This window comes from Budorcas taxicolor, chromosome 15, assembly GCF_023091745.1.
Source record: "Budorcas taxicolor isolate Tak-1 chromosome 15, Takin1.1, whole genome shotgun sequence".
Taxonomy (NCBI): domain Eukaryota; kingdom Metazoa; phylum Chordata; class Mammalia; order Artiodactyla; family Bovidae; genus Budorcas; species Budorcas taxicolor.
Genome location: NC_068924.1, coordinates 24177318 through 24204713, shown reverse-complemented (window position 1 = coordinate 24204713; position 27396 = coordinate 24177318). Strand labels below are relative to the sequence as shown.

Here is a 27396-nt window from a genome sequence, read left to right as displayed (position 1 = left end):
TGGGTCACGTGAGCACACACTGTCTATTCAGAGATGAAGGCGGGTCCTTCCAGCCCAAGGAACCTAGGAGAGGCCCCCAAGTCTCAAACATCTAGGGTTTAAAAGCAACAAAATAGTGGGTTGGCTGAAAAAGTTCGTTTGGTTTGTGGAACAGACCCGAACGAACATTTTGGCCAAGCCGATACCATCACTTTATCTCCACTTGGCATCCAAAACTTTAAGAAACAACTTCATGTACTCAGAGGAGCAGGGGAAGGGGGGTCAGGAGAACAAAACCCAGTGCCTGCCTCTACAACCAACCAGCTGCGTGACTCCGAGTGAGTCCTTCCACCTGCCAAAGCTCTGTTTCTTCATCTAAAACAGGGGGATGCTGGAGCGGAGAGACCCTCGCTAGGTTTTTGAGGTTATGCTACAGTTGAAGGACCACCTCTGTCCTTCTTGCTTTCCCAAGCTGGGGCCACATTTAGGGACAGAGGGCAGGGACCTCCAGGGATCCTCAAACATGTCTGGGGAGGGCAAGAGACACAACAGAACCCCTTCCTTTCTTTTTTTTTTTTTTAATCCAAAGTCACTCCCAGCTTCTCGGGACACAAAAGTTATCCGTTAAGGTAAGTTAAACCTTCTCAAGATGAATTTTCCTGCTACTTTTAATTAAAAGTTCTTTAGAATTAAAAGGACACTATTCAGAAAAGGTTGAAAAAAATTTTCATTGACACTCCCTCCCCACCCCCTCCCCCCTTTCCCAAGGCAAAGAAAAAGCTGTTTTGTGCACTGCTCACCCAGTCCGCACTGTACAAAAGGAGGCGGATTGGCGGCAAGACACATGAGATGACCCTTTGACCCCGAACCGCTGACAAGTCCTCAATGGCATAAATACCAGATAATCAATCACATGCCAGGAGGGCGAGTCCCCCTGCCCTCGCCCCAGCATTGGGGTTTATGAGAGATACACTGTAAATAGACGCTGGCTTCTTAAGAGAGGCCCCCTCTGCATTCCAGGGGCCGGCCATAATCCTGAACCAGGCCCAGCCAGACCCTTGACCATCTCGTTTTACAGCTTTCATCACGAGCTTATAAAGCGCTCTTCCCTCCCAATCCCCCTCTGCACGCTGGACTTTCTGGTATGAAATGAAGACAGTCCTCACCCAGCCACCCCCACCCCCTATCCAAGAGACGACTCCAAAAATCACTGCAAAGAAAGCTGGGCTAGAGGAGCCAGAGATGGGGAAAGTCACCCAGAAAACTTGTGGGGTGCCAATGTGGTGGGGACTGGGAGGGGTGGGGGGTGTGGCCAAAGAGACGCAGGACCTGGGGAAGTAATAAAGAATCAATAATGATACTGATGTCAACAGGAATAACAACAGCTAATGTCTGCTAAGCAGTGAGGACACTGATGTAAGCGTCATGCCCCATTCTGGGCTCTTCCCATGCTATCCTATTACATACAATATCCTATTATACTTGTCATGAATGTGCCCACCTTACAGATGAGGAAGTGAGGCTCAGAGTTCACACAAATTGCCCATTTAGTGACTAAATGACAGGGGAGGGATTTACACCCAGAGAATTGACTCAGGTCCAGATACCCGCCCTGCACCATCCTCCAAGTCCACGGATTTCTGCCTGGAGGGGGAAAATGTCAGAAATCAATCCTTTGGATCAACCAGTACTTTGAGATCCCATTGCAACCGGGTGGAAGGAGGCATTAAAAAGTTCTGAGGAACGTGGGTCTAAAAATCAATGTACCATCTGACTAGTGTCCAGTTTCCAAACTAGCCGAGAACTAGGCCGGTTCCAAGAGAGAAAGAGTGTTCAAAGGAAGCCCATAAATTCTGATGCCCACTGGAGCACAAGACTTTCAGCTCTGCCCTCTAGCTCACCTTGGACCCCAGAAGCTCGGACAGGCAGCACCAGGCCCGGACGTCTCTAAGGCAACAATGGTCTTCTGAACCTTTGCTCTTGCTCAGAAGTTTACCAAGGTCCTAAACCAGTCCAGGCAAACAGGGACATGGAGGGCAGGGAGAGGAAGACAGAGCCTCTTGGCAACTAATTTTGATAATGCTTTTGTGTCGAGGTCAAAGGTTAAATATGGCCACACTAATCCGCTTCTTCCAGAATTAAAGCACAAGGGAGATTTTTCTGTAGCTTAGCAAGACAGTTTTTCTCATGGCTGGAGAAATGGTCCTGAGCAAGCCCACTGAATGGGGACGCCTGGCTACTGGAGACATTCTTGCATTTATTTGGACAGACCATCCCAGGCCCTGGTCACTCGGTCAGAGTTATTTATTATTAAGACCAAGGTGAAAGGAATGCAAAGTGGCACTTAAAAAATGTAAGAGTCCCTCTGTCCAGCTCCACCCGCTTCTAAATAATGTTTTCTGAGATGCCGGAGAAAGAAGGGGGAGAAAATGCTGGGGAACCTCGCCCCCACACACAGAAACTGTAAGAATCATATATGCGAACTGGCAGCAAACTGTGGTTCTTAAAGAAACTCTAATAACCCACCATATATTGGCTTCACAGGGTGCAGGGCGCTCCACACCTATTATTCTCTGAGCCTCACAGCAGGCCTGTTAGGTAAGCGAGCTTTTTGGAGCCCTTTCTACCAATGCAGAAACTGAGCTTCTAAAAGGGCAAGCGACTGACTGGTCCAGAGTCTCGCTTCTAATAAGCGGCAGCACCAAGGCCAGAAACAGTCTTTGTTGCTGTAACTGCAGGAGACAGACAGACAGACATCCTTCACGCAGAAACACGGGGCTCCCCCGCAAGCAGGAGACCCACAACAAGAAGGCCAGAGGGAATGTGGGCCGGAAATGTCTCCTGGATTCATTTTCTTGACGCTCTCCCCACCCGGGGAGGGGTGTACCACTGAACTGGCAGGTGAGAGAGGAAAGGACACGGACCCAACTGGCGGGGGGGTGGCTGCTGAGGAGGCGTCCCCTCCGTTCCTCCCACTCTGGCTGGGAGCAAACTTCTCCTTTGCCAACCCCCTTCCCAGCTGGGGGAGCCGTCACCACCCCAAGGCAGACAGGGGAGCTCCCGAGGGAGGCAGTGGTCCTGCGAGAAATGATTGTCCAAGTGTCAACAACCTGCTGCTTCTCAGAGCCTTGGGGTCAGAGGCCAAGACGGAGCACAATGGCTTTCTCGGGCTGAAGGGTCCAGGGAGCGGGGCCTCTGGGGGGTCCCGGAATGCAGAGGCTCTGAATCCAGGCACCGGGGTCTCCTGTCTTGCCCTTTTATATCCTTCCTCTCTGCACAAACGCCAGACACCGCCAGCCTCAGAAACAGGAGACTAAGAAAGGAAAGGGATTAGCGACAGCCTCCATCTGCAAGCCTAAACACGCAGGTTTTACTGTGCAAGATACAGGGAGCAACTCAGTCACCATCCCCATGAGATAAATTTACCCTAAAGCAGCATGAGAAGAAAACTCAGCCTGAGGGTCTCCTCCTGCCTCCGAGCCCTTCCTGGCCCCACCACGGCTGGGCGCCCGCCCATCTTGCTCCTGAGCACGCCGGACACAGCCGTCCTCTCATCTGCAAGCTCCTGAATGGGGGTGGGGGGCAGGTGAGGCAGGCTACCCTCAGATGCTGGCAGGTGGGCACCTGCCACATGCCCATGGTTGGTGCTCCAGTCACATAGGGCGGATGAGCAAGGGATGACTGAGCTCAGGTTCCTTCTGGAACTTTCTCCACACTAGAAATTATGGACCTGGAATGGATGGCATGCAGGATCTGACCTATTCAGATCATATTCAGTCAAAAACCCTAGGACGCCTCTCCCTCTAACGTCTGTCCATCATGTTACACTGAATAGTTAATTTCCAGATGGACCAGCCTGCTTCCCCCACTACTTTCTGTGTAATTCAAAATATATGATAACAGAATTTGACTTTTTTTTTTTTTTTCATGCAGCATTCATGTATGTTCAGGGGACAGGATGGCAGGTGCAGCAGAGCAAGCCAGGGGAAGCGAAGGGCCAGGAAGAGCTGGGAGGGGTGCGGTGCAGAGGGTACACACTGGGCATCTGAAGGGCAGAAACCAAGGCCCCCAAGGGCCTCCCGAGCTGGGACAATTAGAAGGATAGCTTACAGGTGAATTTGCCTTTCACCCCACAGGGACGTTACTGCTGAGATTATTCTAGCTGTCACATCCATCTTTGGCGTGATCGGGGCAAGCACGAAGCTCTAGTTTTTCAGGTAAGGAATCTGAGACTTACAAAGGTTGAGTGACTTGTCCAAGGCTATACAGCTGGCACGTGAAGAGCAAAATTCTGAATTCAGACAGGTTCCCTTTTCCTGCTTTTCACCAGGAAGCTCCCTTTATTGCTTTTGGTTAACCACACAACAAATACTGATTGGGTGGCTACTCTTCTAAATACAGTCAAAGGGTCCAGGAACCAAAGATGGTTCAGACAGCGCCCCTCCCCAACACATGGAGTAATAAGACGGCCAAGTGGTGCAAGTGGAGTTATGCCCGTGGTGCAGGAGATGAAAAGGAGGCCATGCCTTCCAGTGCTTATTTGGGGAAAAGGGGGTGACAGAGGACGGCCCTGTCTTAGCCTCCTTGGGCTGCTTTAGCAAAATGCTGTGACTGGGCGGCTTAGCCATCATTTACTTCTCATAGTTCTGGGAGCTGGAAGTCCTAGGTCAGGGTGCTGACGTGGCTGGATTCCCAGTGAGGGCCCTTCTTGACTTGCAGATGGCTGCCTTGGAGCCGTGTCCTTACATGGAGGCAAGAGCTCTAGTCTCTCCTGATTCTTCTGTTGTTGGTAAGTCGCTAAGTCATGTCCGACTCATGGCAACCCCATGGACTGCAGCACACCAGGCTCCTTTGTCCGTAACTATCTTCCAGAGTTTGCTCAAATTTATGTCCATTGAGTTGGCGATGCTATCTAACCATCTCACCCTTTGCTGCTCCCTTCTCCCTTTGCCTTCCATCTTTCCTAATTTCAGGGTCTTTTCCAACAAATCAGCTCTTTGCATCAGGTGGCCAAAGTATTACAGCTTCAGTTACAACATCAGTTCTTACAACAAACACTGAGGGTTGATTTCCTTTTAGGATTGACTGCTTTAATCTCCTTGCAGTCCAAGGGACTCTCAAGCATCTTCTTTAGCACCACAATCTGAAAGCATCAATTCTTTGGCGCTCAGCCTCCTTTACGGTCCAGCTCTCACATCCATACATGACTACTGGAAAAACCAAAGCTTTGACTAGACAGACCTTTGCTGGCAAAGTGATGTCTTTGCTTCTGCTTCTTATAAGGACACTAATCCCATTATGGGGGTTCATCATCCTTATGATCTCATTTAAACCTGCCAAGGCTCTACCTCCAAATACCTTCACCTTGGAGGTAAGGGCTTCAAGACATGAATCGGGGCAGGGAACAGGGGTGGAGGGCAAACACAAACATTTATATAACATAAACAATGGAGCTGAGAAGAAATAGTCTACAAAAACAAGACACAGGAAAATGAAGGAGTCAGGGGAAGATACAAGGAGAAGAAAAGCAGCAGAGAGAGACAGGAAATTATAAGTGCTTCAGGATGAACACTGTAGGTGGTAGCATGAGATGGCCTGAAATTCTGATTGGAGGCATTTTCTGGGCCACGCAGTACAGCCTGATCTTATCTCATCCGGAAGTTCTCAACCCTGGTTTTACATGTGAGCCTCCTGGGGAGCTTTAGAAAACATCCATCCTGAGCCCCTCACTGGCCCCCTCACTGGAGATTCTGATTCAGCAGGTTTGTAGTGGGAATCCTTGCTTGCTATTTCTTTAAAAAAAAAAAAAGCTCCCCCAAGTGATTTTAATGTATAGCTGATAAACAACAATGAGGACCTTCCAAAGGAGGAACATGGGTGAGACAGCACTGGGTGTGGGCTGCCATTTCCTCCTGCAGATTCAGGGATCAAACCCACGTCTCCTGCATCTCCTGCATGGAGAGACAACACCGGTAAGGATGCCAGAGCCAACCTTAGCTAAAGTAAGTGCATGAGGCTACGCCCTAAAACCAGCCTGGACCCATCAGCTCCACACCCATCCTCCACTGCCATCTCCATCTGACAGAACTGGGCAGGAATGTGAAGACAATGGGGCCCTCCACGCCACCATCCTGGGTCTTACGTGATAAAACCATCACCTAGGGTCCTTTCCCAGAGTCAGCTGCCTTCAGACCAGTGACTTCAGTCTAATCATGTGCTCCTGAGCAATCAGGCAGAGACATAACGTGGGGGATACTGTGGGCAGGAGCTATGGGTTTCTGGCTGCAGAAGAAAGAATTTCAGGCAGATGAAGGGATGAGAGATACTCCAATCACCACCCCTGGATCCCCACAGCATGCATCTGATTCAAGTGCCTTGTATCACTAATTATCTTTTCAGCTATGTCTGTGTTTTTTCCTCCCTAGCAATTGTTCGCTTTCTGAAGGTAGGATTCCAATCTGATTTTTCTATTTTGAAAAAAATTGATCGAGTAATTCAAACAGTACAGCTGGTGGGCAAGTGAGATCTGAAGACGTTCAGAGCATTGGTACCATTTTTGCTCTGAGCTTCTCAGACCCCTAGGGGCCCTGGCAGCTCTCAGTGCAGACCCTGATGCACGGATAACCAAGGAAGGCCACGTGGACAGAATCTCCTACTCTGGAAATTCCCAGGAAAGGGGCTGAGGATTATTTCCAGATCGAAGAGTTGTGGGAATCCCAGGGGACGGGAGGAGTGATCCAAGACCAGGATTCCTGGGTTACATACCACAGTGCATGCGTGAAAGCTAGGTCATATCCGACTCTTTCTGACTCCACGGACTATAACCCACCAGGCTCCTCTGTCTCTGCAATTTTCCAGGCAAGAAAGCCAGTTGCCATTCCCCTCTCCAGTGTATCTTCTTGACCCAGGGACTGAACCCACATTTCCTACATCTCTCACATTGCAGGTGGATTCTTTACCACTAAGCCACCTGGGAAGCCCCCTAGACCACAGTATGTCTAACTTGCTGTGTGATCCTGCGCAAATCACTGAACCTCTCTGAGGCTCAGGATCACACTCTTTAATGCCTCCTGCTCCAATTCTGAAGTCTAGGATTCTAAATATGTTAGAATTTGAGATCTGGAATTAGCCTCTCCCAATATGAGCAGCAATATGAGTACACCCCAAAGCTGGGGTAATAAATGTAAATGGTGATTCCAGGCTCTATTTTGTAAGGTGGGGTTGTAACATTATGACTCACTGATGGATGAGGCAAGTTCTCTTTCTGAGCAGCAACCAGGCCTCCTTCCATCACCCAGAAGCTTAAGATGTTGTTTTTGTTCAGTCACTAAGTCATCTCAGATTCTTTGCGACACCATGGACTGTAGCACGCCAGGCTTCCCTGTCCTTCAACTATCTCATGGAGTTTGCTCAAATTCATGTCCATTGAGCTTAAGATGGGGAAGCCAGAAGCCATCCCAGGACAGGGGGTCCAAACTTGGGAGCCAGATGAGAGCAGGGGCCAAGATGCTGCCTTCTGGACCACTTCCCCAGAGACAGGGGTTCCCAAGTCATTTCAAAACAGCGCAACACTTGGTGCGCCTTCATTTGTCAAAAACCTCAAGTGTGTTTCCCAGAGGAGAGAAGTCAGAGCGACTCTAGGGCCCAAGGGGCAGCTTTCCAATACAAAGTCTCCCCCTTTTCAATTCCTGTAACTAAAATGAATATGGAAAAGATAATTACCTTTAAAACATACTTAATACTTGAACACATTATCTCTACCTGCAGAAAAAGAATGTTATCTGATGGGATCTTCCCCATAAGCTTAATCAAATTGCTATCTTAAAACTCTCTGGAGTCCTGTGAAACAGTAATAGAAAATCTGAGGCAGAGGCTGGAAGCATTTTATATTTGTTTGGTGGAGGGGAATGTGTATTCCATCTAACAATGGGCACTTAGAGACAAAGTCATTTCCAATCTGTAATGGATCTTCTCCGAACGGGGGCAGGGAACACTTCATCTGACCCAAACCTGTAATCCCCCTGTTAGGTAACTTTTCCTAATGTTCCGAGAAGGAAATGCCAAAAGAAAAGCCATTTCCTTAATACCTGTTTGGGGTTCTTCTTTGGTAGGAAATCTACTCTAGTTGGGCCTGGGACACTTAACACATGGAGATACTTACCTTGCTACTTAACTCTGGGCTTAAACTTGGCAAATAAATCGATGCCTGTATTTTCCTTGCTCTGCCCAGCCCCCAGGCAGTGCCATCCGTTAAGCTAGTGGAGTAGGTAAATTACCTGCCCAGATCGTGCCCAGGGCGAGTGGCCATTTGCAAGGCTGGAGAAAGCCAAAGGCAAACAGCTTCTAAGAAGATCGAATGTGAGGACTGGCTGTGTTCCCAGCATCTCAAGCTTGCCTGGAATGACCAAGTAAACAGCTGTCGCAGAAGTGCCTGGCCAGCCCAGTTCATCTTGTTGACAGAAGAAGCGATAGGTAAGAGGTGATAACATGCTGCATCTGTTAGTCACTTATCCTGCCTGCAGCCCCCCGGAAAGGCCTTCATGTGTGGGGAGTGGTTCCCCACCCCCCACCAAAGCATGGAGAGCAAAGGGGGCATCCCAGTGTACAAAGTAAGGCAATCAGAGGCTTACAGAAAAAAAAAATATATGGGGAGTAGGGGACAATCCTAGGGAAGCATTACAATGATCATCAAGATACAGGTTTGCTGGCACGCGAGCAACAGATTACAGAACAGCATGCGCTGCCTGTTATGGCCCCAGTGTTGTTTAAAAGACAACAGAAAAAGATGGTGGAGCTACAGGAGACACATTTCTTCTGTTTACACGTATTTTCTAATTTCCCCACACGGAGCGCACACTACTTGTGTGATTCTTTGCTTAAAACGGGCTGCCTGGGTCCACACTATTCATGTACGCCCTCTGGTCAGAGGGACTCCTCTCGGGCATGAGAAGGCCTGGCTGTTTTTCTGAACACAAGGCAACTCCCAGTCTCCTCTGACTGCGGTCAGATTCACATCCTTCCCCCACTGAGGGTCCCGACCTGATCCCTTCTTTCTTTCCTCCCAGCAGTCGGCAGTCGATACGGAGAAAGGACAGGAGGAGGTCTCTGAGCCATCCTGCTCCCCACTGCCTCCAAGAACAGAATGATCCTGAAGGCACCAGAGCCTCCTGCATTGTCTGAATGGTCACCATTCTGCAAACTGCTAGCTATCTAAAACAAATCCTGAGATGCAGCAGGTAGAGGGGATTGGGCTGAGGGTGTAAAAACCAACAAGACCTAGAAGTTGCTTTTCATTTCAGTGAAGATATAATCCACCACAAACCATGAAACACACCCTTTTAAAACACACAGTTCAATGGTTTTCAATGTACTCAGAAAGTTGTACAACCATCATCAACACTAACTCCAGAACATTTTCATCACCCCTCAAAAGAAACTCCATACTCACTAGTTCTCACTCCCCATTTTCCGCTCCCCTCAGCCTCTGGCAACTACTGATCTGCTCTGTTCCTACAGATTTGCCTATTCTGAATATTTCACATAAACGGGGTCATACATTATGTAGCCTTTCGTACCCAACTTCTTTCGTGTTGGTTTTAACATTCATCCATGGTGTAGCATGCAAGTGTATCTATTCCTTTTTATGGCTGGATAATGATACAGATATACCACGTTTTGTTCATCTATTCCTCAGCCGATGGACACGTGGGTTCCAGTTTCTATGTTGAGGGTATAAATGAAGTGGCTATGAACACTGATGTACAAGTTTTTGTGTGGATGGGTGTTTTTCAATTCTCCTGGGCTAGAAGTGGTTTTTTAAAAGTAAATTCTTGTTATTAGGTTGTCATTTGTGTCTCTCACACATCAAAAAAAAAAAAAAAAAAAAGAGCACAGGATATTTAAAAGATAGTTTGAAATATCTGAGACTTTCAACTACATACTTGGGTTCCAAGAAACTGACAGCTGTGGGTCCTTGTTGTTCCCTAATCCCACACACGTATTTTTATTGCAACTCCTCTGGTCCTCCACCCCAGGGGCCACCATGTCACCATCCTTACCCCGTGGGCTTCACCAGTCCAGTTCATCCTCGAAGAAAAAATCTGCGCTATAGCACATGAAATATTTAAGCTGTTTTTCTAAATATATACATTATTTAGCTTACAGTCTATAAAATATTTACATTGTTCCTCCCACCCCCAAATATCTGCATTATTTACAGTACAATCAGGAAAACATTAACCCTTGTAGGGCTTTTTGTTGTTGCTTTTAACTTTTAATTTATATTGGAGTACAACCAATTAACAATGTTGTGAGAGTTTCAGGTGGACAGCAAAGGGGCTCAGCCAAACATGTGTGTATCCAGTCTCCCCCAAACTCCCCTCCCATCCAGGCTGCCACATAACATGGAGCAGAGTCCCCTGTGATATCCAGTAGGTCCTTGTTGGTTCTCTATTTTACAAGGCATCCATTCTACATGGCAGTGTGTACATGTCCATTCCAACCTTTGTTTTGTGACCTGGGCAGTTTTCCTGGGTGTCACTGGGTGCACACAGCCGTGAGAGGCAACAGTGAGTTCTCTGGCCCAAGTCACTGGGGACGCAGGAGCTAACACAGTGTTCAAAGCCAGAACCAGTCACACCTGTCACCAGAGGGCATAGACCATAGAATTCCTAGGGACCAGAGGACATAGACCATAGAATTCCTAGGGAGGCAGTTCTGGAGGCCAAGCTTGCACCCTACTCGTGCTGACATTTATTTTAATTGCTCTCTGAAAAATGGGAGCTCATTCCTATTGGGCCCTGGCCTGGGTCACCCCTCCAGGTGTGACGTCAGTCCTCACTTAATTTTAAGGAAAGTCTCCCCTGCTACCCACGTCCTCTATCAGGCCGTGGTGAACACAGACAGTGGTTGTGACCCCTGAGCGCTGGCACAAGCCCCTTCCAGGTCCCGAGTTCTCCATCTGGAGTCACCTGCCTTAAGAGTGGGAAACTGAGGTCTAGACAGTCACATCCTACATCTGCCTCAAAAACCCATTTACTTACACTTGCAGCCTTTTTTTAGAAATTCTCCTCCATGGAAAGAATGAGGCTCAAAGGTGATATTTTTTATTATTTATAATATGACCTTAATTTTTAGAATCAAACAAGGGACTTCACTGGAGGTCTGTGGCTAAGACTCCGTGCTTCCACTGCAGGGGACATGGGTTCGATTCCTGGTTGGGGAACTAAGATCCCACATGCCGTGCAGCATGGCCGAAAAGTAAATAAATGAAGTAAAATTATATAAGTAAAGCATGCCAATAAGTCATTATTATTATATAATAATAAAGAAAAGAAATACTAGTTCTTATTATTATTCAGAAATAGATATTAATGCAGAAAGTAAAACCCGCTTCACTCTGTAATCCTATTCTTTAAAGATAATCACTGTTAATAGGTGGACTGTAGAGCCTTATAGAATCTTATAGGATGGCTTCTGTATTTTACATGAAATAAGAAGACACTAAACCACCTTCTCCTCTAATCACCTTTTATCGCACAAAACATCAGGGCTCTTTTTCCATGCAGGTGCCGTAATTAACAGAGTCCCTGCCTTTGGACACATAGGTTGGTCTCAGGCTTTGTAATTACATATAATGCTGTAACCAGCATCTCTAAGGGAAGCTAAAAAACTGCCCTTTGTGACGTAAGGGCCAAAGCTGGGCATGAACCGCCAAGGGCCCCTGAGCATCTGCGGCAATGTAATAGGGGTGACCTGCCCTGGGTTTCCAGCCCAGCTCTGCTGTATGCCCCCCCGAAACGTCAGGAGTGCGACATCAATTCTCTCATCTCCTGGCTGTTCAACTCAGCAGAGATTTCCTCTTCCTCCTCCTCCCCCTCCCCCCAGTACCTCTACTTACCCTGCTTCTGTTCTGAATCTCTAAAATAATGTGACAAGTTAATGATGGTACAATTATCTAAATGTTTAACAGACATGTTATCTAAGTGAGTCGGATTGAGATTCCATCCCGCTGACAATAAACATCAGTGGTGGAGCAGAAAGCGATAGGCAAATTATAGCAAACCCTGCAATTTCAATGCTATTAAATTTGGAGGAATAACAGCCTTGAGGCCTGTAAACTCTGAATAAAATAGGCCCTTGTGTTTGTCCAACTATTAAATCAAAATGCTACCAACATCCTAGAAAAAAACAAGGCGATTTATGGCTTTTCAAGTTTAAGTTACACATTGGTTTTTATTAACTCCTTTCTGTCATCAGGCAGCAGTGGTATCACGGGGGGAGAAGGGAGCACAGCAGAGAGGAAGGGGCAGGAGCTGAAAAGATGGAGGGGATACATGGGGCCAGCGGGAGTCGGGGGTGGAGAGGTGAGTGGGAGCCCCAAGGCTGACCACGGGGACTCTGGTCTGAGGACCACATGAAAGGGAAGAGGCCATTCTGAACACAGGCAATTCTGAATCCAGTTAAGTCCTCTCTGCATATGAACCTTCGAGTTGCAAACTTTCAAAGATGCGAGCGTGTGTCTGGTTCCAGCAAGGAACCAGATCCCGTGCCACCCACGCCAGCTGTGAGTGAAACTGCAGCTCGCCCTCCGTCTCCCGCTGCTCACGGTCCACCAGCTCTACCATCTCCCACCTCCTCGCCCTCCGCCCGTCAGGAGCGCTTCTTGCCTGCTCACTCAAGGCCAGCCCCCCGATGCCAGCTCTCGTATTGTACTTTTCCAGGTACTGCACGGTAAGATGTTTTATTTTTTATGTTTGCTATGAATTATGTGTGTGAGAAGTATTATAAACCTATTACAGTACAGTACCATGGGGCCGACTGTGTTAGGGGTACCTAGGCTAACTTCAATCGACTTAGGAACAAGCTGGACTTACCAACCCACTCATGGAACAGAACCTGTTCGCATGGAAGGGACTTACGACCATAGAATGACACGCACCCGGAAGTTCCATCAGACTCCCAGCTGGGGGCCCTGAACTTGAAGCCCAGCGCTTCCACTGAGCAAATCATGTTACTTAAACTGCTCTGAGCCCACAGCTCCTCAGCAGTGATAGGGGCAGAGAACCTGCCTCTTAGTGGGCTCTACCAGATAATATATAAAAGCACCAGAGCCAGGCACAGTGCAAGCTCTGAACAACAGTCCTCAAAGATCAAAACCGTTTCAATCCCCTTAAACTTCTGGAATAGTTTTTAAAAGACAAAAGATCTTCACCTTTAATTTCTTCTTCAGACACAGTATGCATTTAATTTTTTATTGAATACACATCTAAATAAAATGAAAGAAGCGGTTGTCTACTGGTGAGACAGAAACTGCAAATGTCTAATGTGCTTAGTTACGTCTGGCTCTTTGTGACCCCATGAACTGTAGACTGCCAGGCTCCTCTGTTCATGGGGTTCTCCAGGCAAGAATACTGGAGTGGGTCGCTATCTCTATTCCAAAGGATCTTCCCCATCTAGGGATCAAACTTGTGTCTCCTGTATCTGAAGATGGATTCCTTACCACTGGTCCACCTGGGAAGCCCCTGCAACTGGCATAGGTGCAAATGTGCTGAAGTGGAGAAAAATGTAGACCATCCATCCAAGATCGGAACTTCTTGGAACCACGCAACCTCTCGAACAGCAATTCTTCTTACCTAATTCCCACTCCCGATATTTGAGAGAAGCAGAGAAACAAAGCAATTTGTGCCATGTCATAAAGCAAGCCTGTGACAGAGCCAGGATGAGAACTCAGAACTCAGTTTTCCTTTCCCCCAATTCATTCTTGTTTTCCCTAATACCAAGCTGCCCCCACACGACAATGATGCTCATCGTTTCCACTATGATGGGAGACTGCTGGAGGTGGGGACCGAGTGAACCCTGCTCACTGCTGTATCCTTATCCCAGGGCCCAGCATCAATGTCCAGCACAGAGCAGATGCTCAAGACGTCTTCTGAATGAATGAGCTTTAACCTCTTCTAGCCCAAATCAATCTCAGTTCAATTTTCCTCTCCAATCCCAAGAGAGCTAAATACCACCGATCCCCTCAAAGTGTTAACGCTTCATGCAAAAGTATTGGGGTGGTGGATGGGCAGAGCTCAGAGGTTCTGTAGGGCAGCGAAACTCTTCTGTATGATACCATGGTGAATACACATCATTATACATTTATCAAAACCCAGAGAATTTACAACGAGACTGACCTGTTAATATGAACTCTGCAGGATAATCATGTATCAACCTCGGTTCATCAGGGGTAACAAATGCACCATTCTGATGAGGGATGTTGACAGGGAGGGAGTTGTGTTGGGGTGGGGAGTAGAGGGTATACAGGATACTCTATGCTTTCCACTCTATTTTGCTATAAATCTAAAATCACTCAAAAAAAACACAAAAACCCAAAATCTATTCATAAGCAGCAGCACCGGAGGTCAGTCCAGAAGGAGCCAGAGGGACCCTGGCACCGCTAGGGTGACCGGTGCAGAAGGCAGGCGTGGCTGGGCAGCAGGCGACAGCAGGCTGCTGTTCCCCACACCACAGCAACAGCTCCAACAGAGCTGAGAGCCCTGGGCTTGGAAAATAAAACTCTATATTAGGCATCAAACACGCCTTGATAGTAATAGCACAAAACGAGCTCAAGAGTAAGTCTGTGCTGGAGCACTGACTGTACAAACAGGGGCACATGACTCTCCCTCCCCAAGTGCCCATGACGTCCTGCAGCCGTCCCGAGCTCGGGCTTTCTCGGGTTCAATTCCCTGGCACACCACGTGAAACGCTATACCAATCACCCCTGATATTTATAAAAGTCGAAAGCTATTATGCTTTCAATGGGAGAGGTCACGCCAATCCAAGTGGAGCCCACGTGCCCATCTGATGACCCCCTCCTCCCCCGCCGCCTTCCAGCCTGGGCCAGGGTGGGAGGCTCGTTCTGCCTTTTTTCCACGTCAAGCTGTGGGGAGAGGAAGTTCTTTCTCATCTGCTGGCCCTTCTCCCTTTCCCTCCCCCATCCTCTTTGGGACCAGGGGAACAGAGAGACTGCCCTTGGGAGGAGGAGCCAGAACAGTTGCTGGTTTTCCTACTGCGGGAGGACAGGAGCCAGCTGCCCTGACAGGGCTCCTCCGTGCCCAGCACCACCCCTCGTGCCAGGCCCAGGGCAGGAGGGGGGGCCAGAAGGCCGGCAGCCACCCCCAGGTAAGGAATGTAGCTGCTCACCCTCTTTGATTCTCTGCCCCGGTTGCTCATCCACCACCGAAAGTCCTCCAAACAAGGACTTCATTTTCTCCTCTGGAGTTCAGGGCCAGAGACAGTCCCCGCAGCTCTTTCCAAGTATCCTTAATATATCAGGAGGGACAGAGGGGCCAGTTCAAGCAGGCAGCCGACAACACCAAGGTGGGGGCACAGCTCTCTGCACAATCAAAGGGAGTACATGTGTGCGTGCGCGTGTGTTTGTGTGATATCACTGCCTTCTCCTCCCAAAGCCACGACAAGGTGCCTCCGAGCCTCCTTCACACTGAGGAGGAGAGGGCCCCAGGGAGGGCGCCTCCAGCGCCTGCTCCGTGCTACCAGGGGTGGGCAGGTCCTGCAGCGCCGCTGCCCTTGGCCGCCGGGTGAGTCAGCTGTTCTGGGCCACACGACCCTCCTGAGGTTGACATGGAGAAGCTGAGAAGGAGCATCTCAGCATTTGCATCTGCTTGAATGGCTTTCTCTGTGACGCAGGAAGGTGGAAATGAAGCAAGTTTTTCTAGGCCAGCAAAATAAAGTCCTTATTTTGTAGTCAAGAGTGGAGAGTACTTTGGCCTGGAAGTAAGAACTCGTGGGTCCTAATTCTGGTTTGGCTTATTTGTTCTCAACTGACCCCCCTCTGCAAATATAGGCCTCTGAGCCCTAGTTTTTTAGGCTGTTGAATGGGCAGAGCTGAGCCCCTGGCTCTGCACATTAGGTATGATGCCCAGGCCCACATGGGGAGGAGAAGCAACATTAAAACACAGGCTTTAGGGTGCAGGAGCCCGAAGCACACATTCTAGCCATCCTGGACAGGTCATCCTTAACTTCTCTAAGTTTTAATTTTCTCTAGCAAAGAACAGGGAAGGAAAATGTCTATGTTTTAGGACGGTAATAAGGACTTAATAAAATCATATCTCCAAAATATCCAATAGAGTACAGCTACTATGTTATCTGTGAATGCATGCTAAGTTGCCTCAGTCATGTCCGACTGTTCGCGACCTCATGGGCTCGCCAGGCTCCTCTGTCCATGGGATTCTCCAGGCAAGAATACTGGAGTGGGTTGTCATGCCCTCCTCCAGGGGATCTTCCTGAGCCAGGGATTGAACCCGCATCTCCTATGTCTCCTGCATTGGCAGGCAAGTTTTTTTTGTCTGTCTGTTTTACCACTAGCGCCACCTGGGAAGACTATATTATCTGCAACCAAAGCAAATTCACCCTACTTGTTCATTTCCTCCACAACACACTGTAGCCTTCAGGAAGGCAGGGACCACCCCTTGCACACAGTAGGTACTTCAAAACTTAGTGGATAAATGAATGAAGGAAGGATGGGATGAATCAGCCGCACAGGCTACTCTGGTATGTAGCGAACACAAGTCACTAGCCTGGCCAACCTCGTGGGGCAGGGAGTGGGCTGGAGAAGAGAGGGGAATTGCTTTGGAGCAAGTCTGGAGATCAAGTGTCCTGGGCTCTAAGGCATCCGTGAAGCTTCCTAGCCCCAGAACTCCTAAGCTCAGGAATGACTTTCTGTCTCTTTTCCTTACCTGGGTACTACAAGGGCATAAAGTGGGATGACACAGGTCTGACTTATATTTCCAGAATACCCAGGTTCCTAATGGCAACAGACATGGGCCAGGACACCAGTGGGGGACTCAAGCTCCTGGAAGGGGGAACACAGGACCTTGCTCTGTTCCAACCCCAGCTCTGCAGCCTGTCCAGCCTAGTTGGATATGTTATCGGTTTAAACGTCAGAAGAGGGCAGTCCCCCCGGGAAGCTTTGAGCATTCTAGGAACTAGGGCCTTAAATAAAATCCACGAAATCTGCTGAGAGGCTGTTTCACATGCACAACTTCATGATGCCCTCACCTCTCCCTGCTGCACCTACAGCAGGGGCTCTTGGCTCTACAGGTACGCTGGAAACACCCTCTTGACCAAAGGACACACCAGGATCCTCAAGATCCCATCTGCTCAGCAAAGCAGCTGCACCCCATTCTTACTCCTTGCTTACCCTATCAGCCTGCCCCTTCCCCCTCACCTACCACCATCACCACTGACTGAGCACTTACTCCATGCAAGGCCTGTGCTGAGTGCTTTCCACGGATCATCAAACTAAATCCTCACAACATCCCTTGTACGACAGCATCGTTGCTGTCACATCACCAAGGAGGAAACGGGCTTAGGGAAAGTTAAGCGCCCTGCCCAAGCTCATAAAACGTGGAAGTGATGGGACCAGATAGGACTTGAATCTAGACAGTCTGACACCAGATTCCAAGCGCTCCGAATACCCTGAATGTCACACTCAAGACTTTGGGTTCCAAGGGTCCCGCTTCCTTGAAACCTGCAAGACAAACCTGAACCACGCTACCAGGGCCCCAACTTGCCTGGTGAATAAAGCCCTTGAGAGGTCATCCTCCCTGAGTAGCCACCTGCACATCTGCCTTTCCTGCTGTGGGGTTCTCACGGGCTCTCTGGCCTGGCCCCCAAACACTAGCATTGGCCCCATCTCTCTTATGTTCAGATCGCACACAGACAGCTGTTCTGAGTCCCCTACGTGCGGACGTGTTAAGTCACTTCAGTCGTGTCCGACTCTGTGCGACCTGACCCTATGGACTGCAGCCCGCCAGGCTCCTCTGTCCATGGGATTTTTCAGGCAAGAATACTGGAGTGGGTTGCCGTGCCCTCCTCCAGGAGATCTTCTCAACCCAGGGATTGAAGCTGCGTCTCCTGTGTCTCCCGCGTTGGCAGGCGGGTTCTTTACCATTATTGCCACCTGTGAAGCCTCTGAGTCTCCTACATATGAATTAAAAGAGCTGAAGGTTCCTTCAGCTCAATTCCAAGGCTGCCGCACTGAGCTCTCCCCCCTCCCCCACAGGGCCTGCTGCAGACTGCCCCAACCCCCTTGCCCTCAGTTCAGCAGCTGAGGTATCTCCCCTGCCCTCTAATTAATGCCACCCGATCCCATCTGTTGCCCCTAGGCCTGTTCACATCCCAAACGGGGATATACAGTGGCTCGGACAACATTATGATTTGTAAAACCCACTCCTAATTAGTTTGACTTTGAATGAAGAGGGTAATTATTTTTAAATTTATTAACTGCTGCCTGGCCAGAGAAGTTTCCAGATCAAATGACACAGGGAAGCTATTTCTGTTCAGTGACGCAGCAATTTATATTACTGATCGGTCATTAAAACCTCTGGCACAAAACCACTTGTGTTTCCTGAGCCAAGATACTGTCCATGTGTCAAATTTCAAACCCGGAGTATAAATTAAGCCATTAATGGTATTTATCAATTTATCTGGACTTTTAAAGAACTACTTACTAATTTAAGACATTCCTGATATAGAACCCAACTGGTGCACTGGGTGTGTGTGTGTACGTGTGTGTATATGTGTTTTCTCGCTTTTTATTTTACTGAACAGTGTAAAAAAAATTCTGATGTGTAAATGAAGTACAGGCATCTTGGGGAGCTGCAGAGCTGTTAATTCCTGACTGCTCTGCAACCCAAACATTTTGGAAGCAGCAGTGTTTTGCAATATGTATTTGTCATAATATAAAAGGTGTAAAGTGATCTCTGTTTATCTCCTCAAAGTCTTAGCTGTAGCAAAACAGAAAACTGAAGTGTGACAACGAAGCCTGAGCCCAGCCCAAGCGTAAGTGTGTCGTCCCTGAGCACCAGCTGGAGCCCACCAAGATCCTGGAGGGCAGGAACAAGGAAGGGTCACACCCACGGAGACAGAAGTCCTCCAGGGTAAGTGGAGGAGCTAAAAGGGTGAGCCCTGAAGATGATGTGTTTGGCGAAAATGGGATTGGAAATACTTTCTCCTAAATTCATTCTGCAGTGTCAAGAATATCTGAGGAGCACCCTGATAACCCATCCCAATGCCATGCTACACGTTAGCTCTGTGAATTCCCTACGTGGCGGGGCTGCCTTGGGCATGGAACTCCCACACCCTATCTATTTCAGGGATATTGTATACTATCTCCCGAGGGGCACACGGTCATCAGGGTATTGAGGATGCTTAGTTAAATAGGTCACAGGGATCCAAAAGAGCTCTGCCCAGGACGTGGCCATGAGCTACACAAGCTCTCCCTAAACCGTTCAGCCACAAACCCATGGACAATAGTAAGTCAATGAGCAGGCAGCTGGGGATTGGTAGAAAGAGCACTGAAGTCAGAGTTGGGTCCAGTTCCAGCTCTTCACTTCCTAGTGCTGAGCTTCTAGGCCTCCATAGTCTCATCTGTAAAATGGGTACAGTGGAAGAAAGTGTTTGACAAATGTAGGTATCAGAAACATAAGACGGCAGTTTCATGACTTTACTTTCCCAGGGTCTCTTCCTTCTCAGAGCTTCTTCCCCGCTCTCCTGTTCGCTCTCTTTAAGGATATCTGGTACCCCGCTGGCTTCCCCCAGTCCAACAGCTTTAGCATCACTTTCAGCATTCCTTGTAACGAGGCCTCTCTCTTCCTCAGAGGCTGCCTTTCTCAGAACAGAGATGGCATCTAGATGTCACGTTGTGTTTTCTCATTGATTATTAGGGGAGTCCGAGAACCCATCTGGGTGCTGCAGGTTGTACAGGTATGTCCCCTAGAGTACTGTGCCCAGCTCTGCCTGTCAGCAGAACTGCCTCGATGCCAACCTGAAGCTGACAATACGGCCACCACCACCTCTGTCCCCAGCCGAGGACAGCCTGCCTGACACCAGGAGGGGCCAAACGCTTCTCCTGGCAAGGAAGCGTGCCCCTCGCTCACAGCCAGCTGGGAAGGGAGCCTTTCTTAAAGCATCCACCCTGGTTTCTTTGCACAATTTGGATTCAGCTTGGAGATAAAGCAGAAGTAAGTCTGAGGGTTAAGACTCCGGTGGTTAAGACTTACTTCTAATGTAAGGGGCACAGGCTTGATCCCCAGTCAGGGAACTAAGATTCCCACATGCCTGCTCCACAGTACTATCCCTGGCCCCCAAACAGGTCTGAGGTAGCCAGGCTCCACCTCTGCTAAGGAAGGATGGGCACTATACCCCTTTGCAGGTGAGGAGATCTGAAGGGCAGAAAGGACTAGGAACAAGGTTATCCACCTGCTAGCCAGCAAAGTTAGATTCCACCCCCTCCCCAGCTTCTGACTCAAACTTCAGCTTTTTTCCAATCACTGTTGTTCAGCCTCTCAAGTCATGTCTGACGTGCCAGGCCTCCCTGTCCTCCACTATCTCCCAGAGTTTGCTCAGACGCATGTCCATTGAGTTGATGATGCCATCCGATCAATCTCACCCTGTCACCCCCTTCTCCTCCTGCCCTCAGTCTTTTCCCAGCATCAGGGTCTTTTCCAATGAGTTGACCTTTGGCATCAGGTGGCCAAAGTACTTGGAACTAATATTCTTTTCTGAAAAATGTTGGTCACTTTCAAGTCCTCACTAACTTAATAAATCCTGGAAGGGCATTAGTCCTAAGACACCTCCTGGTTTTCAAAGCCCAGTCAATACCAAACTCTAAAAACAGGTTGCAATGTCATTTATACCACTGAATTATACACTTAGTTAAAATGGCAAATTTATGTATCTTTTATGACAGTCTTAAAAATACACTAATATATCAAAAACTACAGAACTGGATCCTTTAAACACATGACCAGGATGTGAATTACATCTCACTAAAGTTGTCTGAAAAACAATACAGGGAGCACGTCTGCGTTGCTCACTGCCATATACCCAGTGGGTGCCCGCCACACAAAAGGTGCTCAAGAAGTGTGTGGGGTCCTGTCTGTGAAAGACACACCCATCTGCTCACTCAGCAGGGACGCAGTCTCTTGCCCTGGCCCTGGCACTTAGGGCAGCTTGCTCCCTGCTGCTGCAAATTTAATCTGGATGGACAGAATTAAGCTGCTTTGCAAAGCTGGCTCAGAGTTTGGTGTCCTCAGCCCCCAACTGGAATTCTCAGAGCAGGATTCTCAGTTACATGTGCAGTCCAGAGGCAACAAGAAATAGCCGGGAGTCTGAGAGACATGCGTCCTTCCCTGGCTTTTAAGAACACCAGCTCTGGGATCCTGGGCAAAATCTGCTGGCCAAGTCCTCTTCTCTAGAACCGAGCCAGGGAGACACTGACTGGGCTGACAGCTCACCTAGAAAGTTCTGCTTAATGCCACAGGTCAGGGCAACACCAGCCCAGAGTGCATGATACCAGGACTATGACATACGTCTTCCACGTGGAGAGGCTGATTTTGAGGGGCAGGAAGACGAGAAAAGACTGATGGCAATCACGAACAGCAGCAGCAGCTGACTGGTCTTCCTTCTTCCCTTCCGGCCCCGGTAGCAGCTCAGGGGCCTGCTTCCACAGAGGGCTGCCACCAGTCCCTCCTTCCCTGATGTCCGTCAGTCTCCACGAAGAGAGGGAATCTACTCTTCCATTCTTTGAACCTGGGGTTGACCTGTGCCTGCTGAGAGCAATGAACTGGTGGAAGTGATGCTCCGTGTTCCCAGCCTACCTTTTAAGAAGGCTGGAAGTTTCTGCTTCCTGACTCTTGGAGCCCTGAGTGAGAGGTCCAGGCTGCTCTGCTGGAGAGAGAGGCCAACAGGAGGAGGACTGGGAGGCAGATACGAGAGGGAGGGCGCCATCGTCGACACCCAGGCCCACACACCACCCAATGCAACCATGTGAGAGACCCCAAGTGAAAACTGCTCAGCTCAGCATAGTCACCTACAGACACGTCTGATATGTTAACACAGTGTGGCTTTAATCTACTGTTAAGAGTGGTTTTCCTTGCATACCAATTGGTAACAAACACTCCTGCGGTCAATTATCAACATAGAAACTGGAGTGATATTTTAAACCCATAAATCAAGTCATGTCATTCTCCATTCAACACCCTCCAATGGACTGTTTTGCCCATTTTCTATAAATGTTTGTCTGCATAGGCCTGTGTGTGTGTGTGCACAGTGTGTGTGTGTAGTTTACTGAGTCATAATTCATATACCATATGATATACCAGTCATGCTTTTCAAGGACAAAGTCAGTACTTTTTAATGTATCCAGAGATGCACAACCATCACCACATTTTAGAACATTTGAATCACCCCAAAAAGAAACTCCATACCCATTAGCATTTACCATTTCCCCCCAAATCTCCCAGCCCCTTACTAACTTCCTTTCTGTCTGGAGAGTCGCCTATTCTGGATGTTTCATATAAGCAGAACCACACAACACATGGCCTTTGTGACTGGATTCCTCCTCTGAGCATAACGTTTTTAGAATTCCTCTTTAAAATGTTTAGAATGTATCAGCATTTCATTCCTTTTTATAGATGAGTAATACTCCACTGTATGGATAAACTACATTTTGTGTATCCATTCATCAGTAGGAAGACACTGAGTTATATCTACCGTTTTGGCTATTATAAAAATGCTGTTAAGAACACTTACATACAAGTTTCTGTGTAGATATATGTTTTCATATACGCAGGAGTGGAATTCCTGGGTCACAGTATCTGTTTACCTTTTTGAGGAACTGCCTGTTTTCCAAAGTGGCTGCACCATTTTACACTTCCACCAGCAGTGTATGAGGGTTCTGATTTTTCCACAATCTCAACAACACTTCTCACTGCCTGCATTTTTATTAAGCTACATCTTGGTGAGTGTAAAGCATTTAGTATCTCATTGTGATTTTGATTTGTAGTGCCCCAACGGCTAATGATGTCAAGCATCTTTTTATGCGCTCAATGATTATTTGTTTATTTTGGAGACATATCTATTCAGTCAGATCCTCTGCACAGTTTTTGCTTTGGTTATTTGTATTTTTATTAGAGTCCTAAGAGTTCCTCATATTTTCGAACCGAATGAAAATGATTTGCAAATATTTTATCCCCCCCCCCCCCACACACAACCCCAAGAATGGACTCTCGGCACACGCAGAATAAAATCCAAATTCCGTGCCAGGACTGACAGACCCACCTAATTTCTGACCTCATCTCCCACCACTCTCTGCACCTCACTGCCTGCCCCCTACCACCACACTGCTCTTCCACAAACCTGTCAAATTCAACCCACGTGCAGGAGTGTTACAAGTATTTGTTCCCTTTACTCAGATCTTCTTCCCCGAAACCTTTAAGTAACTAACTCACTTTCCAACTTTATGGCTGGGCTCAGATGTCACCCTCTCAGAGAAGACTGACCATCTGACCTAAAATACCCCTTTTCTCCCTTATCCTGCTATATTTTTTCTCACTAGTGCTTATTACAGCCTGGCATTATTACTACACAATCACATGCCTATCCTATCGCCCTACTGGAATCTCAGCTCCATGAAGAATGCTATCTGTCTCATATGTTATGAGACCTTAAAGACTCCCACAGTGCCCAGGATATTACAGGAACTCAATTAATATTTATTAAATTAAATGCATCTACTACTATTTATCGAATGCTTATTATCAGCCAAGCATTCCCCTAAACACTCCAAATAAAATATCTTATTTAATCCCCCCAACAAATCTATGCTACACAGTAGATACTAGTATTACCCTACTTGTCCAACAGGTGAGGAAACCCAAATTAAGAGGGCTTAAGTCACGGATTCACGGCTCCACAAACAGTAAATGGCAGTGTCAGGATCAAACCAGTACCATTCCTGTCCCCACTACTCACTTCAGCAAGTCACTTACCCTCCTTTGAATCTCGGTTTCCTTATCAGTGACACGGGAGTAGCTTTCTACTTCACAGAGTTATGGAAAGATTGGCTAACTGAGGTCAGGTAAAGCACTAAGGACAGGGCCTGGCATGTTGTGAACGCTCAGTAAGCGTGAGCTACAATGATGACGCCGCCGCCAAGTACCGTGATGGGATGACACTGATGCTATGAAATCAATGGTTTGAGATCACAGCAGTATCACTGTTGGGTAATATTGTTCAAATGCACGCCTGTGGACAGACTGCTTTCTTTTAGACAATGACTAGACTCTTGCAGAAGGAGGGCCAGCCCACTGGGCCACTTCAGAGTTAGACAACATCACTGACTTTCTAAAGCCTCTGAAAGTACCAGCATCTCCATGGAGATGGGCTCCAAGTGGCCTATTAGAGACAGAGAGCTTGGCCTGATCCAGGGCAGCTGTTCTTCTGGGGCAAAGTCACACTTATAAGCTCCTGCCCAGACAGCTCCACAAGCAAGGGTAGCTGAAGATAGCACAAACCACCCCACTCACAGCTCCCCAGGGAAACAAGGGCCAAGATACTCACATCCACACGCCACCACAATGGAGGACCTGGAGGATGGGGTCACTCACTCACCAGTATGGGTCTGCCTGTGCGTCTCCAGGGCTTCCTCCTTCGAGAACTGGGCACCACACTGATCGCAGACAAAGGCTTTGGCACCCGCTGCAAGAAAGGGGAGGCAGTTACCTTATTATTAAGAGTGACACCGCAATAGGAAAAGGGATCCTGGGCTAAAATCGTGCAGGTGGACCCTGGGGGAAGGGGCTGAACACCTGTGAAGTTCTCAGTCAGGGATAACCCACGGCCCCAGAACCAGCCTGGACCCACCTCCAAGATGTGACCACCCACCCAACTGAGCTCCCAAATGCCCCCAGCAAGGGCTCTCCCAGACGGAAGAGGGAACAGAACCAGACAGCCATAACAAACAGCGAAGGGATCCGGGAGAGATGTGCAAGAAGAAGGGGGATCCTAAGGGGTTCTCACCCAGTGAGGGATGGAAAGGAGTCCCTGATACTGTGAGGGGAAACATGCCCTGCTGCCCAGACTATACTTTATGGAAAAAAAGAAACTACTGACACAGCAGTACCTGGATAATTCCCTAACTGAGTATGCCTGGGGCTTCCCTGGTGGCTCAGATGCTAAAGAATCTGCCTGCAGTGCAGGAGACCCAGGTTCCATCCCTGTGTCAGGAAGATCCCCTGGAGAAGGAAATGGCAACTCACTCCAGGATTCTTGCCTGGGAAATCTCATGGACAGAGGAGCCTGGTGGGCTACAGTCCGTGGGACTGCAAAAAGTTGGACACATCTGAGCAACTAACACTTCCACTTTCTGTGTGTCTAAAACCAAACTGTCGGGACTTTCCTGGTGGTCCAGTGTCTAAGGCCCCATGCTTCCAAGGCAGGGTGCTCGGGTTCAACCCCTGGTCAAGGAACTAGATCCCCCATGCCACGACTAAGAGTTAGAATGTCTCAAAGAAGTTCGAAGGTCTGCAGCTAAGACCTGGAGCAGCCAAATAAATAAATAAACGTAGGTATTTTTAAAGAGTCAAACCAAACCACATCTACCAAAAAATAAACTTAAAAATATTTAACTGTCTACCCCCCAGGCACCACCTGCAGCTAACAATTTAAAATCTCTGAATGACTCTCCTTCAGAATAAAGTCCACAGTCCACAGGGTAACTCACAAAGCCCTTCCTGCGCTTCTCTCTCCTGCTTCTTCTCTTGCTCCTCATCCTCGATCCCTGGTCTCCAGCCCTCCTGAGAACCTCTGGTCCCCTGCAGGAGCCTCGCACTTCCACACTGTGAGCTCTCTGAGCATCCTTCTGTACCGCCTCTGTCTCTGACAGTCCACCCCTCTCCCCAGCCCCACAGTTCATCATTATCATGCCTCAGCTCCCACCCTTGCCCCGGGTCTGGTGAGGGGGACCCTCTCCAGGCTCTCACAGCACCCCATTTGTTCCAGGTTGCGGTCTCACCAGGCTCTCTCCTAAATGCCTGTGGACCCGTCTCCAGCTCCCCGAGGGAGGAAGTATGTCATCATATGCACAGTTGTATCTGCCTAACACCCCGTGGGAATGAATGACTATACATATCTGTGGAATAAACAAAATCAGTTCAGTGCAATTCAACTGGATCAGCTTTTTTGGAACCATTTTTACAAGCATCAAAATAACAATGCCACAATGTGACAATGACTTTCTACCACTTGCTAATGGCTTTCAAGGCTCTGTTCCTTCATCTAGGGGGCACCCGTCACAAGCTTTGGAAGGTTTTCCTCCAAATGTCTTCTAGCTGCATCTCACGCCCTGCATGTTGATAACCACTGCCCCTACCGAGGCCCTTGTGGGTTGTGTCCAGAACACTGGATGACTCGAGAAGGACTGCCGCACCACCAGCCACCCTCTGAACCACCCAACAGAGGCAGGTTCCTGATTCCTCACACTTCCTTGCTCAAAAATATACAACGGCTCACAATTTGCACTGACTCTAAACTCCTCCTCGGGCATCCCTGGTGGTTCAGCTGGTTAAGAATCTGCCTGCAATGCGGCAGACCTGGCTTGGATCCCTGGGTTGGGAAGATCCCCTGGAGAAGGGAATGGTTACCCACTCCAGTATTCTGGCCTGGAGAATTCCATGGACTGTGCAGTCCATGGGGTTGCAAAGAGTCAGACACGACTGAGTAACTTTCACTAAACTCCTCTGCTTGGCTTTCAAGGTGTTCCATCAGCTCACCCGGTCAGCTGTCCAACTCCACTGGGAACTATCCTTGCCAGCCCTCTCCGGGTGCCGCGGGGCCCTCCTGGGTCACGGTGACCGAACAACGCCTCTCTTCATTCCTGTCCATTCCAGTCCTAGTCCATTTCCAAGACCAAAGTACACATGTGCCAAACACGCCAGCCCCTCGCGGCTCTGCCCTTTCCAACCTGCTATCTGCTGTTGCACTTTGCTCCTTTCGACAAGTCTGAGCACTTCTTTAAGAGTGCCGGTGTTTTAGCTTTGTATTCAAGTCGCATAAGAGGCACAACTATTTCTTTCACGTATTTATAGTAGAAAGCAGTCTAGTGCAGTTTGCAAACCACCTCAGATTTCCTGGTGGGCTACAGTTCATGGGGTTGCAAGAGTCACACACGACTTAAGCAACTAAACAACAACATAGCATATCCCAGGCGTAAGGCGGAGTATTTAGCATGTATCATTTCATTTACTCCTAACAAGCTTTCAAAGGACATAGTGTGATTAATCCCATTTAGCGGATGATTCAACTCAAGTTCAGAGAGGATAAGGAGCTTTCAGTGTCACACAGTGGCTAACCGCAGAGGTGGACTCAAACACAGGCAGCCTGACTTCAGAGCCTTTCCTCTGAATCCCTGCACCCTTCAGCCATCCCAGGGTTTCATCTGCAAAGATGCTTCATGAATATGAAGCTGGGCTCTACACTTTCTCCCCCTACAAAAAATGCAATTTATCCCTTTTATACCTCAAAGTTTTATGTAAAATTCTAGTTAGAAAAAAAAGTTCCACTGCTTTTCAG

General features: G+C 48.3%; 1 protein-coding gene across 2 annotated transcripts in view; it reads right to left on the bottom strand.

The window, feature by feature from the left end:
• ZBTB16 (zinc finger and BTB domain containing 16) overlaps positions 1-27396 on the bottom strand; it is a 198256-nt gene that overhangs the window by 40443 nt on the left and 130417 nt on the right. For both annotated transcript variants that reach the window (XM_052652766.1, XM_052652767.1), the window contains one exon: positions 24439-24525. In XM_052652766.1, coding sequence (XP_052508726.1) covers positions 24439-24525 — 87 coding nt within the window. The remainder of the gene's footprint in view (positions 1-24438; positions 24526-27396) is intronic.